At 40.1% G+C, this 15,854-nt stretch overlaps 1 protein-coding gene across 1 annotated transcript; it reads left to right on the top strand.

Moving 5' to 3' along the window:
* The first annotated feature begins 9,240 nt into the window (after positions 1-9,240).
* On the top strand, positions 9,241-10,740 carry LOC145785198 (uncharacterized). Its single transcript, XM_082596888.1, has one exon. It carries the CDS (start codon positions 9,241-9,243, stop codon positions 10,738-10,740), a length of 1,500 nt encoding a protein of 499 aa, XP_082453014.1.
* The last annotated feature ends 5,114 nt before the right edge of the window (positions 10,741-15,854 follow it).

Here is a 15,854-nt window from a genome sequence, read left to right as displayed (position 1 = left end):
AATTTTATCTTACCCTTCCAAAAAATGCGTTTTATACTATACTATTAGACTACAACGTTTTCATTGTGATTCGTGTTGAATAACATTTGCCGTGCGACAGTTACTTTTTTTTCCGTGAAATATTCTTTCTACTACGTCACTGGGGTAATAAACGCTCTCAGGGCACCACTTGTAGCCAGAACTGTGGGCTTGGTACACGCTTTAACTATCAATAGGCCTACATTATGCATTTGTCTCAGTTGTGCATACTGCTTGTGAAATGTGAATAATATTACTAAAAATTTATGCTGCAACTGTAGCCTACTTGTTGTTATGATGCGGCATTTAATAGAGACGACACTTGCTGTTGACAAGCCATGCTTGTGAGTCACGTCAATCAATCCAGCTTTCAAAACACAAACAATTTAGTGATGATGAGTAGGCAAAAAAATGCTAATGTCGAAACTTGCTTCAAGAAGTTTCCTAAATGTGAATTGATTGTAAAAATACTATGGAATTATAGCAAAGCAGCAACAAATGAAAGAGCAAGATAGTAATGCAACAAAGGCATCAAGCCAGGTCTTTGTTAGTTTAGTCACATCACAGGCTCAACAACAGTTGGCCTCCATTCAAGTCATTTTACTTAAACTTTTGTGTACTTATTGGTGATTTTATACCAGCAAAAACTGGAAATTTAAACGATGAAGTGGAAGCATGCGTAAATTGAAATTGAAAAACATCACGCTAGCTTGGTAGGTTACCATATATGCAACACGAGTGATGTAACTTTCTATGCTTACTTTACCGCATTGACCTTAAACGCAATTAGTGACGTGAGCAAAAAACTGACAACTACATTTCCGTGACGCTGACCAGTATTTTTCAAGATTTAGTCATGAAAGGCTTAACTATTCTACAATGAGCTATTGTGACGATTTCATGGTGTTGGTTCTTGTGTCATGACAGTAAGATGTTGTCAACGCCAAGGGTCAAAGCTTTTCACTGGTCAGCAAAGAAAAAAGTTGTTTTCATTAGAACACCCCCAATGCTGTAGCTCCGCAAGTAGCCTAAGTTTAACAGTAGATTTAAGTTAAAGTAACAAGCTATTGCTTTGGTTTGTTGGGCTTTAAAATCATAGATGTTAAGAAGAGCCTTTTGACATGTTTGAGTGTCCTCAGAATACAATTCGTTTTTCTTGAAAAGGAAAGAAAAAAAAAAAAAAAGGTTATGTGGTAAGTATGTCGGGTTGGACCTGATAGAGACCAAACCAGACTCCAAAAAGGCTGAAATTTTAACCGACTCATGTCACAGCCCTCCTTAACACTGTTAAAAGTCATCTTGGATGATCTTTTTTGCTAACGTTTGTGTCACATAGGCTAACTCATTGAAAACGTGCAAAATGTATCCAAGGGCAGTCTGTGTTTAATCGCATCACAAAATCTATGTTAGGCGTCTATTTCACGCTTTAACAAAACAAATTATCACAGCTTTGTTGGATTCGTCATAATAATCAGGATAACTATCAAGTGGCTCATTGTTACTTTCTTTCGTGGCTTGAGTCATTTGTTTGTATATTGTTATTATGTGATGGAATTTTAAGAAGAAAGTTTGTTGTTAATAAGCTTAATAGTGCCACCTGACGAGAAGATATTTATTTTAGTTCCACAAAGGTAGGCGCTATAGTCATACTTTTTGTTATTCAGTTCTGAAAAAAACCTTGCGGATACTAGAATGGTTGTCTATCTGTGCCGTTGTGTTTTTGTGTTGTCTATTATTGTTTCTACAAATTTTAAATAACAGAAAAAACGCTAATGTGGTTCTTGGTTGCGTGACCAAGTAATGAGAACTCACGATGGACGCTCAAAAGGGCGTCCGTTCGACACGGACGGAGGAAAGACGACAGTTACGTAGCCTATCCATTAACCAAGGCACATGACATGTTTGCAGATGAACACAAGAAAATTTAAGGAAACAATGAGCAAGAAGCCCTACGTTCAGTGTAAAAAAGCGAAAAAAAAACTACTGGAATTTGTTGTTTATACGGGTGGTTGGTTCATTATGGTTAATGAGATTTATCTGAGACCAGGATTTTGCTTTGGCTGATTGCTGTGGTAGACCTTCAAGCCATAAACTTAATGGTCCTAGCGGTAAACACAAAAAATATTCTTTTTTCCTTTTTCTTATTTGAATCTAGACCTTTCCCCATCAAGCACAACCTTGGACTGGTTGAAAATCTCGTAATATCTACTGTCGCTGAAGATGTCCTCGTAGGCCTACAACTTTAAATTAGTTTGCTTGACGAAAGTCTTAAGCAGTATTGCATGTTTCAAGTATTTCTCATGTAATTTTCTAAACCGGTCTGTAAGCTTACTAAAGCACAGACCAAAAACACTCTAAAATAAGATGGTTGAATTGATATTGATGAGTAGAAACACAAATATGTATAACACTTAAAAAACACAGAGTTTAGCAGAAAGATTCTTTTCCTTTGCGATACGATCATCTTGTATGTGAGCATTGTTTGTTTTTCTGCTATATTTAATTTCTCAAAACTCCTTTTTAGACCTTTTGTTACATTTCAACACGGAAAGACATGAGATAAAACAGATTAACTTTGTGAATCATTTCATTTCGAAAGACTTTTACTAAGTTGTTGTTTTAGCAAATTGCAGCTGGGCTAAAATTAACAAAACATTATCATCAAATTTTAAAAATCTTGATGACTGATTAGAGTGAAAACCATTATAAAAGTAAAACAGTGTAGCGGTAAAATCAAACCGATTGGCGATTTCTCTACCTAATATTCTCATCCTCCATTCGAGAAAAGAAAGGCTCTTTGATGCGGCACAACACAATGGTTAGTCGGGTCCATATATAAACATACCAGAAAACTTAATGTTTTCGATTATAAACGATACAATTTTAATAGCTTTATTTTACAGGTTAGAGAGCACGACAGATGCAGCACCGTAGACTTAGGAAGTTTCATTTTATGAACTAAAATATACTTTTGTCTATCACCTGCCTGCGTGAAATAAATCATTCCAGAATACAGTAAATGGCAGATCTCTGTAGAATGTTTAGAACCCATGTGCAATTTCTAACTTTATCCACAGATTTTTCAAAATGTTTATTAGCTATAGGCAGAGATTCATAGTATAGAGATCGCCAACTCGGCTGGATATCTGACAAGCGGAGTGTAAAAGTGTTGCCAGATGTTTTTTTAATTTTTAGAAAAATATTATTTTGGCATTTTCAAAGTAGTAGTTGCCCAAAACTTGCCCGTAAATCAACGGACAAGCTTTGGGCGACCACTACTCTTTAAAAATGCCAAAAAATTAGTTTTTCTAAAGTTTTAAAAAATATTTGGCAACATTTTTACCTGCGCTTCTCAGATATCCAACCGAGTTGGCGATCCCTGGCTATAGGCTATGTGACATATTTTCGAAGATTAATTAATTTAAATATAAAAAACTGTCTCTATTTTTATGACCTTTTATTGTTTAGCCCACCTTTTTTAGCTGTTTTTAATGGATAGGCTTCAAAAATGTTTTACATTGTTTTATATTACATGTTAGATTTTCAACAGGTCCTTGATAGGCCAACCTTTCGTTTTTCTGCATTACTCCCGTTGATTTGTGTATTCGCCACCTAGCGTCGTTTCCCTTCATTGTTATGTTATCGCTGTTTGCAAATGGCAACACTCACCACGAGATTGTATATAGAACTTTCGAGACGTTTTCGTTTTTGCTGCTAGTTTGCCAGCCAGCCGAACTTGTTAGCTACTGTAGTTTGTGAATGAAAATTGATTGAGTGATGTTTATGCTTTGTTAGCTGCTTCTCTGTTATGTATTTCTACAGGACTTAAGTTTGACAATTGTTAGGGTGATCCCCAGTGACGTTCGGTGGCTTAAACCATTGGGAAAGCAACTTGGAAATATGCTGCAGCAAGGTAGTAGGCACGAGGGGTGTAACCGTCGGGCGAAGCCCGAAGGCGTGTTGCCGAAGGCAACACTTCCAGCGGGGGGTCTGGGGGGCCTCCCCCAGAAATTTTTGAAAAACACTTCCAATTTGGTGCGCTCTGAGAGCATTTCCAAAACAAAATCTTCGGACTTTCCCAGTCCGAGGATAAAGATTCAATCAATCAATCAAACTGGGACTAGTTTAGAATGTTGGCTGCTTTTTTAGACTGAGCACAAAAACTTATTGTCAATGTCATCTGTAAGCATTTACGACATGCATTGGACTGGTGCACTAGTAAAGAGCAAATAATTAGCCTATAAATTAAGCTAGTCCATTCTTGAAGAACACAAGTATGTTTGCTCTGAACTTGTGATGTCAGTCTATTGACCCAAAGAATTTAAAAAACACTTGTGCTGTTTCAGTACTGGTTGGTTAATGTACCCTTTGGAATTGCATGTCTTATTGTAGAATCTATGTTTTTTTTGGTAAGAGAACCAGCTTTATTTTCAGCGTACTCAGTAGCCTATAGTTACAAGCCCGAAAATCACTCATGCGTAGAGGCTGTATTCCTTTCGCCTGAAACCAAAAGCAGCCACTATGAGATACGCATGACGTCACTGATCCCTATTTTTCGTGTAAGCTGTCTGATTCCATATTTGCAGCTCAATATCTCTCAGAGTTCAACTTACTGGTGAGCTTATTTGTGATGTAATAATGTCTTGTATAACTGAATGTTGACTGTCTACCGTAAACAAACGTAACGTATCTCTGATGTGCGTAAATTGTTGTTAGGCTAATACTTCAAACTTAAATATTGCAGAGTCAATCACTATAGAATCCTTCGCGTACAAGTGCATCATTTGGCATTACTGATCCGGTCATACTACCGGTACGTTCATTATTCTGAATTGTATGATTGATTGATTTGTGTCGTGAATTGTGGATTTATGTTTACTACTGAATTATTGACCAATAATTTGTCAGCCTAATGGAAATTAATTCTCGTAAACCGATCTTAACTAGGCCAAGTGAATTGCCACGTTTCTTTGTTTTTTAATGATTATTGACCTAGCGTTATGGTTGTACGGTACGGTAGCCTACGTAATAATTGTGTAAGGTAACATCGCGAATTTATTTATTCAGTGCGTCATTGGCCAACCTGTGGAACTTGTGTACCGTACAGTGGATTGAGAACTGTTTGTCAACAAATTTGGTACGTTTATCAGTTCGACTGTTGTGCTTGCTGAATTGTGACTAGTGTCTTATGTTGTGTTATTTCTTGACAGAAAAACCGTATAAACTTCATTGCTGCGAAGCAGTCATTGGAAACCGAGTGATTTCTTCAAGTTGGCGTGCTTTAACAGTTGCTCAGTCCTGCCGGGTGGATTAGGAAAATCGTGACGTCACCGGCGCAATTAACTACCGCACCTGTTGTGTTCGCGTCGCACACAACATCGTTTTTCAAATTTGGCATCAAAGCTTGACCATCTTTGAACTGAAGCTGATTTCGTCAATTGTACCGAACTGCTGATCTTCACCAACCTGACGATCAAATTTGCGTTTACTTACCAAGTTCCCATCAGCGTTACGTGACATCTCTCATTTGCTGAAGTTAGCTTATGCTGTTACGAAGCGGATTTGCATACACAGTTATGAATTCCAAAGCCGAAGCTATTCAACAAGCAGCTGATACTTTGAGAGACAGCTACAAGCGTGGTGAACAGCTGATGAGCAAACGTGAAAACCTCACAGAAGTACAGACTATCCTGTTAGAAATTGACAAAAATTATGCCTCTTTAATGGCGCTTTGTGTCGATGTCCCTGAGAATGAACAAATTCCAGGAGGCCTTTCAACTAAACGAGATTACATTCAAGGTAAAAAAGAATTTGCTGATAGAGCCAAACAGTGGTTCACGGAATGCGAGAGGACAGACACTAAAACTCCTCCACTACGTTCACATCACTCGTCCTTGCGTACCCATTCTCACCGCTCCAAATCCGGAAGCATTCGGTCATCGAGTACAACGTACAGTTTGCGTCAACGTGAAGCACATGCCAAATTGAAACTAGCTCGTTTGACAAAAGAACAGAATGATGCCAGGCGACGAGAGGAAGAAGAACTAGTTCGCATGGAACAGGAGAAAGCTCAGATGGAACAGGATAAAGCTCGCTTGTTCGCTCGCATGGAACAGGAGAAAGCTCAGATGGAACAGGATAAAGCTCGCTTGTTCGCTCAGTTGGAACAGGATAAAGCTCGGTTGGAGCAGGATAAAGCTCGCTTTGAACGTGAGAGAGCCGAAGCTGAAGACCTGCGTCAAATTAAAGCTGCCGAAACTGAAGCCGCACTCTGGCAAGATGATTCTTCTTCGGTTATCAATATTGGATCAATGACACCCGTACGATTGCCACAGCAAACCTTCACTCACAAAGACACACACCTGGAACCTCTGCGTCACGGTGATGAGCGGCACAAACAAGAACCAACTGCAACATCTGCAAGAATGCCAGACCAAAAGGTAAATTACCCTTGTTATTATACTAGCCGACAACCTGATCTTTCAGAACGACTTCTACCTAAACCAGATGTTAAGAAATTCTTTGGTGACCCACTCGATTTCTGGGCTTTCTGGCACCGTTTTAAGTCCCATATTTCTGATTGGTTGACACCCGACAGGAAGATGTCTTACCTCATGCAACACTGCTGTGATGCAGTCTGTGAACAAATAAGGCACCTTGCCGATAGCAGCGAAGGTCACAACTGCTATGATGAAGCGTGGGAAGAATTAAAACGGAGGTATGGCCAACCACACGTTATTGCGCATGCTTGCGAGGAACGCTTGAGAGCTGTTACCAGAATTTCTCACCACGAACCCGAACAATTGGAGAAGTTGTCCGTCCTGTTGAAAAGATGTTGTTCATCATTGAGCTCAAACACCGAAGCTTCGAACTTGGATACCGTGCAGTTTATCACCTGCCTTGCAAATAAGCTGCCAGCGTCTCTGAAAGAAAAGTGGGTAATTGAAGCTCTGAAAATCAATGACGACACTGGAAAAGTGGCTGGATTCCAACATTTTGCTGACTTCATAACGAACGAATCTAGGATTGCCAATTCAATCTATGGCGTGAAACTTTTTTCATCAAATGTCGACAAACTTAACAAGCCTGACACCAAAGGGAAACAAAAGGCTTCACTGTTTAACGTAGTGACAAAACCTACTGAACGATCCGGACAGCTCCGAATTGGCAACAAGCGACTCATACAATGTATCCTGTGCGATAGTAGGGGAAGGTGGGGCAGGACGGGACACTTAACTTTAATCGATGTTTTGCAGAATTCCTTTTTATCAATATCGGTAACTTTGGTATCATGTTATTTCTATTGCACACCACTACCAACCAGCAAGATACAAAGACTCAGTTAGTATCGCATGACCTTATAATTAACAAAAACAAAAAAAAATAATTTGTCCCATCTTGCCCCACACCTGGGGCAGGACGGGACGCGTATTGTTCATATGAGGAATCACCTGTAAAACCACAAATCTACTGATAATATCTTGTAATTTCAAAAATGACTTGCATTTACAGCACACGTAATTACATCAGGGCAAAATGACAGACTACTTTTTTCCATAAAAATCACATACAAAATTGCCACGCCCATTATAAGCAGAACAGATGTCCCATCCTGCCCCAAGCAGCTCTGTCCCGTTTTGCCCCAATGACTGACATTTTGAAATTTTCTGTTTGTTTATTATATATGCAACTCACATCTAAAAAGTCAGATGCACCAAAAAGCACTTTTATTACTGTATCTCCAGACCATGTATCATCTTCCAAATTTTTCTGAAATCATGCTAAAATGTGAAAAGTTTTGATAAGGTTTCTTAAAGCAACTAGCCTTTAATCAGTTATCTTGTTGCCACGACCACGTTTTTTCTCTGAACATCTCTTTTTTTTGCAAGTCATCGAGAATCATGGTGTCCTTTAACATCTAAATGGGTAGAGGACGTTAAAGCTAATACTTTTAAAAATATCCACGGTGTCCCGTCCTGCCCCACGTCCCATCTTGCCCCACCTTCCCCTACACATTATTTGCAACACTGCAAAGAGTTCAAAGCCAAATCCGTCACTGAACGTGAGCAATTTGTAAGGAACAACAAATTGTGCTTAAACTGTCTTGGACCAGATCACATACGTGCCGACTGCAGAAGCCGAGGTAAATGCACTGAATGCGGAAGCTCATCACATCATTCTCTTTTACATCGGTATCTGGTCACAACTGGAGAACAAATCCAGAGACGACACCCTAATCCCATTGCTAATAGAAGAAATGATAGCCAGCCAGATGATCCCGTAAGAAGACCATCAGAAAGGAACACAAATAAAGTTGTAGAAACCTTCCATTCCAGAACAAGCAACTCGGCAACTTACTTGGACATCGTTCCCGTACGTGTGACAGGAGAAGGAAAGGTAATACATACTTATGCTCTTCTAGATTCTGGTTCAAACCGCACCTTTTGTGAACAAAAACTTGTAGAGATGCTTGAACTGAAACCTGAGCCATCTGGTGACTTCCAGGTGCAAACACTGTCTTCGAGTGGACCATATTCCTTTAATTCTTCAACTGTATCGTTGAAAGTTCTACCAGTAGTTGGCGGCGAAGTGCAAGAACTGACAGATGTGATCGTCGTTGACAAGATACCTACCAAGCCAACTCCAGCGCCCTCTCCGGAGTATCTGCAAACGCACAAGCACCTCCAAGGCATTGACTTGAAGCAACTGGACCATGGTACAGTTACACTGTTGATCGGAAATGATCATGCTGTCGCCCACCGATGCATTGAAAGCCGCTTTGCACCTAACCCGAAGCAAGGACCTGATGCAGTCAGGACACCCTTAGGCTGGTTGCTTAGAGGTACTCGACCAAAGGAGACAGGCTTAGATAATTTCGATGCTGAATCCGACATTTCAAATTTTCTTGTCCGTGACACGAAGCAGAACCCTGCTGACCAAGCTTCAAGGGGCATGACGGCCAAAGCCTTGTTGAATTCTGGGATGTGGCTCAATGGCCCAGATTTTCTGAGGAAACCCCCAGAAGAGTGGCCCAATCAAACTGCTCAGAAACCACAATCTGAAAATATCTTTGCTGCTTACAAACCAAAGAGAAAAATCGAAATCTTTGCTATTTCTACGACGGAAAGCCAAGGAACCAACAGGTTAATCTCCTACTTCTCATCTCTGCGCCGAGTGAAACTATCAGTAGCCTAGTTCCTGAGATTCAAATCGTACTTACTGATGCGCATGAAGAAAGAAACCCAGATTACACTGAAAGGACCAATCAGTGTGCCAGAACTTGATGAGGCAGAATTTGAGTTAATCAAATACGAGCAGCGTCAGAGTTTTCCTGCCTGGATCAAATCTCTATCCAAAGGAGAACACCCAAACATGCCCAAATCCAAGAGGATCCCACTCGAAAAACTCAGCCCTGTCCTAATGAAAGATGTTCTACGTGTTGGCGAACGAATCGACAGAGCCGACTTACCGTTCGAAACGCGACATCCTGCTATCATAGCTCCAGAGCGCCACTTAACGGACTTGATAATTGAACATTGTCATACTAACGAATCGAAGCACATGGGTGAAAGCCATACACTGAACAATATTAACCGAAAATACTGGATAGTTAATGCCAAAGTTGCGGTTAAAAGGGTACTTGCAAGATGCCTGCCTTGCCGACGAAGGACCGCAAAACCTAGACGACAGCTCATGGCAGAACTGCCAGAAGCAAGGTTACAAATGTCACAGCCACCATTCTCACAGACTGGCGTTGACTTTTTTGGGCCGCTAAATGTCCGAAACAGACGAAGTGACATTAAGAGATACGGCTGCCTTTTCACATGTCTCACAACTAGAGCCATTCACTTGGAGGTGGCACCAGACCTGACAACTGGCGCATTCATAAATTCCTTGCGGCGCTTCATAGCTCGCAGAGGCCCCATCAAGAAAATCTTCTCTGACAATGGAACCAACTTTGTGGGTTGTGAAAGAATCTTGAAGCAAGCCATCGATGAGTGGAATCAGAACCAGATCCACCAGAGCCTTCGACAACAAGGAATAGAATGGTCATTCAACCCCCCAACAGCCAGCCATATGGGTGGAGCCTGGGAGAGAATGATTCGCACAGTACGTCAAATTCTTATGAACATCTTCCCAAAACAACCACTCGATGATGACACATTGCACACATTACTTCTTGAAGTAGAAGACATCGTCAATTCAAGACCACTCACCGATGTGAAACTGGAAGTTGATGGCGACTTACCCCTGACACCTAACCACTTGTTGAAGTTGAATTCTTCATCGAATTTACCGCCAATGTTAAGCTGCGACAGAGATGGCTACCGACCAAGTGATCGATACCGCCATGTGCAGTTTCTGGCAGACACCTTTTGGAAGCAGTGGGTTAAGGAATACCCACGATCTGTGATGTCAAGAGCAAAATGGCTTCACAGAAAGGAGAATATCCGAAGAGGAGACATCGTCCTTTTGATTGATGACTCTGCTCCCAGACAACAATGGCCACTAGGCAGAGTAATTGAAACATTTCCTGATCGTCACGGCGTTGTTCGTTCCGTAGAAGTGAAGACTGCAACCGGATCTCTGAAGAGACCAATATCCAAACTTTGTGTAATTGTCCAAAGGGAAGAAGATGATCCAGATGAAGATGAGACATCAATAGACACCGTTGAGATTTTGCTGGAAGATCAGAGCGATGAGGAAGAGACTAAAGACTGAACTGTTACATGACAATAGACTGTTGAAAAACTTTTATTCATGAAAAGAACGAGCCAGTTTGGCCCTTCTTTGGCCCGGGAGTGTTAGATTTTCAACAGGTCCTTGATAGGCCAACCTTTCGTTTTTCTGCATTACTCCCGTTGATTTGTGTATTCGCCACCTAGCGTCGTTTCCCTTCATTGTTATGTTATCGCTGTTTGCAAATGGCAACACTCACCACGAGATTGTCTCAGTGTTGTTCAGGATCCGGATTTTTGGAGTCTGATCCTGCCGGATTTGAAGAAATTTTTCGGATCCGGATTGGATTGGATTGAATTTTTCCCAAGCTGGATCCGGAGCTGGATTATCCGAATCTGTTTAACTTTGTTTAGTTACGTTTTAATAAATTGAATGACATAAATTCCATGTAGTTGCTGATCTTCGTTTCAGAGAAGCTAGCCTCCGTAGATCTGGCAGCACTAGTCTGATACCGATGTACGGTACTCGCAGAGTCGCAGACTCGCAGTCAGCAGAAGCAAACCAGCAACTAAGCAAAGGCAGGTACGCCACGCTAAGAGGTTGATGAAAGTAGCCTACCTCGGTACTAGAAAGTGCTGGCCGGTGCCCAGCAGAAGCTAAAAAGTTTGCCATAGTAGATCTCCTGTTGCTGTGCAGTATACTACTGTATTATGCTTTTGACTTGACATTTTAGATTATATTCACATTATCAACTGTTGATGCTTTACTTGTACTCAACTCTGTGTTTAGGTCTGAGGAAGAATAGTTTTCTGAACGACTTACATTTCTGTATTGTTCATGGAAGTGAGCATGTGATTAGTGACAAGTTATTATACACTGATCTTATAATGACATTTGCATCATTATATTCAAAAACAGTATGCTTTTGATAAGTGTGTGCAACTGGAACTGTGCATGCTTACTACACTGCTATTTTCTTTGTTTTGTTATTGTCGTTTATTGTTGTGTTTTAGATTGATTACTGGTAGGCTGAGTGCTACTTTAACATCAGTATGAATTCATCTCGCCCCGATAGCTCAATTCATCCGCCCCAATAGCTCAATTGGTTAGCTCGTCACTTCTGGAACGAAGAAGCTTCAAGATCAAGCGGCGCTGGTTCGACTCTCGGGGTGTGCGCTTGAGCAACGCACGTTAAGGACTGCTCTCCATTCAGCGGCATCTAATGGATGGAATAGTTCCCCGGCAACAAGCCTTCAACAATCGGAAACTTCACTCTGTCAATCTCGGTGACCGGGCCTGCGTCAGTGATTCAAAGCCTCTACAAGTATGCGAAACTGCCAGGATTAAGCTCTGCAAAAAGCTTTCCCAGTCCGAAGATAAAGATTCAATCAATCAATCAATCATTATGCTGCAATTGAGACAAGGATGGTAGGGTAAGAAAAAAATATTAGTGTAACATATGTCTGCTATAATCCTAGTTTTCGGATATTCGGATCTGGATTGGATATTGCTTTTCCTATTATTTTTGGATCCGGATTGGATTCGGATATTTCTAAAAAATTTCGGATTGGATTGGATTATCAAATTTCAATATCCGCACAACACTGGATTGTCTATAGAACTTTCGAGACGTTTTCGTTTTTGCTGCTAGTTTGCCAGCCAGCCGAACTTGTTAGCTACTGTAGTTTGTGAATGAAAATTGATTGAGTGATGTTTATGCTTTGTTAGCTGCTTTTCTGTTATGTATTTCTACAGGACTTAAGTTTGACAATTGTTAGGGTGATCCCTATTTTTCGTGTAAGCTGTCTGATTCCATATTTGCAGCTCAATATCTCTCAGAGTTCAACTTACTGGTGAGCTTATTTGTGATGTAATAATGTCTTGTATAACTGAATGTTGACTGTCTACCGTAAACAAACGTAACGTATCTCTGATGTGCGTAAATTGTTGTTAGGCTAATACTTCAAACTTAAATATTGCAGAGTCAATCACTATAGAATCCTTCGCGTACAAGTGCATCATTTGGCATTACTGATCCGGTCATACTACCGGTACGTTCATTATTCTGAATTGTATGATTGATTGATTTGTGTCGTGAATTGTGGATTTATGTTTACTACTGAATTATTGACCAATAATTTGTCAGCCTAATGGAAATTAATTCTCGTAAACCGATCTTAACTAGGCCAAGTGAATTGCCACGTTTCTTTGTTTTTTAATGATTATTGACCTAGCGTTATGGTTGTACGGTACGGTAGCCTACGTAATAATTGTGTAAGGTAACATCGCGAATTTATTTATTCAGTGCGTCATTGGCCAACCTGTGGAACTTGTGTACCGTACAGTGGATTGAGAACTGTTTGTCAACAAATTTGGTACGTTTATCAGTTCGACTGTTGTGCTTGCTGAATTGTGACTATGTGTCTTATGTTGTGTTATTTCTTGACAGAAAAACCGTATAAACTTCATTGCTGCGAAGCAGTCATTGGAAACCGAGTGATTTCTTCAAGTTGGCGTGCTTTAACAGTTGCTCAGTCCTGCCGGGTGGATTAGGAAAATCGTGACGTCACCGGCGCAATTAACTACCGCACCTGTTGTGTTCGCGTCGCACACAACATTACATTTACATTCACCAACTTTCACGAGGGTAGGCTGTAGCCTTGCAGCTTATTAGAACTAGTTGCATCGCCACTGGTTGCAACGTTCATCAAATGAATGCAAAAGAAAAACTACAAAGACGCAATCTGAAGAAAGGAGCGTTCTCCCAGCTATCAGCACAAGTTTGAGCACTCACTAGTAGGCCTACAGCCAGCTGTTGCGATTCGCTAACCATAACGGTGTAGCTTCCACACTAGCCATTTAGACCATCCAATCAACTATATGTTTCTCGGAAGCCGATTGTAGCAAGAATTGACAGCGATAGACACCTTGTTTCGCCCATGAGGCTAGGCTCGTCAGTATCGCACCGTATTCTTCCCACCAGGGTATTCGACCACCGCTAGCTGAAAAGCTGAGCCTCATTGGCGAAACACTGTGTCTATCGCAGTCAATTCTTGCTACAATCGGCTGCCGAGAAACATATAAACACACAAGTTGCATTGTTGCTTCACTGATGTTTCACACACCATGACAATGCGTATCCTCAGAAAGAATAACCTACAAAATAAAATTTCGATAATATTGTATTGCAGTGCGGTTGGAGGTAAGAGAAAAGGGAAAAAATACATTATTTAGAATAATGAACAAGAGACATGAGAACGACTATCTTATAGATTAGTTAACGTAAAACTTTGAAACAATTTCAATGTAGCTCCAGGTTATTCGGGCCATTCTCTATTCTATAATAACACACAATGCAAATCTCTTTCCGTTTAATTTTTAAACATGTATTTTTTTTTTTTTTTATCTTTATCCTGCATTGTGGGAAAGCGGACTTGAGCGCTATGCATCGGTGTACGCCTTCCGACATACACCTGACCCACTTTTTTATATTCGGTGTAATGTTCGTATTATCTTGTGGAATAGAAAGGTATCCTCCACGATAGCAAAGTTGGTTAAATATCCTACTTTGTACACAAAGGAACATCAAGATCAGGAGACGCTAATTCACCTCTCCAGGTGTGCGCTTAAATTAAGCAGGCATTTTCAGAAGTGCTCTTTATTCAGCGCCACCTAGTGAGTGGAATAATTGACACACAACAACACTTCGACAATCGGAAAGTTTACTCTGTCGATCTCGGTAAACAGGCCTGCGTCAGTGGTTCAAAGCGTCTACAAGTAGGCTATACAAAACTGCCAGGAATAACCAACCAGAGGCTCTTTCAGTTTGAGAATAAAGATTCAAACCAACCAACTTAGAGAAGATATCACGTTAGTGCAAATTATTCGAAAACATTTCCTACTCTTAGTTTTAAATTTCCTTTTCATTTACTTTGTGCTTCTTGGCTCCTCCTTGCATGTACTTTTATGTAAGCAAATATTAGGTATCAATTTTTTTCAACGCAAGTCTGATCCAATGATATCTCTACAATATTAGTGATGAAACTTGTAGTCTACCGGTAAGTTTCCATTTGAGTTATGAGGTAGCTGACAAAGGCCACTGACCTCCACAGGCGATAGAGTTACTTGAAATGAGCTCCAACTAAACTGTTTTTCAAAGTCGCACTGTAAGCCCTTCTTGTATCAATTTTCAGGGGAATTTATTTTTTGTGATTTTAGTTTTTTTTTTCAATCTAACGTGGTTTTTCTTCTATGGTTAAACCAAAATAATAAAAACTTCCTTGATTACTTTTGATATCAACAATTAACATATTGATCTGATTTTCAAGCACAGGCATTATTAACTGTAGACGGATGCCAATTATTTCGAAGGCCGCGTTTTCAAAAAAGTAATGTGGAGTCATGTTGCGTGGAGCTATTGTAGCCTACAGTATAGGCCTACTGAAAAGTTTTTCTTTTAAAGTTTCCTTGCAGACTAAAGTTCAGTGCTGCAAAAAATTTACACTCATGACACATATTTATTTTACAAATTGGGTTTAGCAGCATCTAGAATAAAAATAGTACCGTAGCTTATAATGCTTGAATTTACAGAAAACAGAAATACACTTTATTGTTTACGTTTGTAAGGTATTTTTGCTTGTTTTGATGATAAAAATCATGAAAATAAAATTTGACACAAATAGGTTGACAGAAATATACAGTAATTGACCTAAAAATTAAGCTGTGCTGGAGTCATAATTTTTCTGCAACACACCTGCATGCAGCATCATCTTGCGGCATACCAAGTGTAGCACCAAGATACATTACATCGATCACGGAGCTCAGGGCTGAACTGCCACATTAGCGGTTTCAGTTTTTATGTTCCATTTTTGTCAAGCCAGACAACATGGCTTGTGTCAACAAACTTTAAACGTTCGTGTTTTCTTATCTGGAAAACCTTGTTCCAGTTTCTTGTAGGACATGTTGTTATTCGTCCTGTGGAAGTTAGCCTACTGAGCAAATGCAGCATAAATGAGGTCATTTCATCAAGCATGCCAGAAACCTTTGGAAAAATACCATGCTTTTCCACTCGCTATCAATGTGGAACCTATATTCTACAAGCCTATGATGTATTTTTTTTTAAATGCAGCTATCAGTTAGTTACTACAGTAGACAGT

The sequence above is a fragment of the Aplidium turbinatum genome, chromosome 16 (assembly GCF_918807975.1).
Source record: "Aplidium turbinatum chromosome 16, kaAplTurb1.1, whole genome shotgun sequence".
NCBI lineage: Eukaryota > Metazoa > Chordata > Ascidiacea > Aplousobranchia > Polyclinidae > Aplidium > Aplidium turbinatum.
This window is presented reverse-complemented; position numbering and strand designations above follow the sequence as displayed.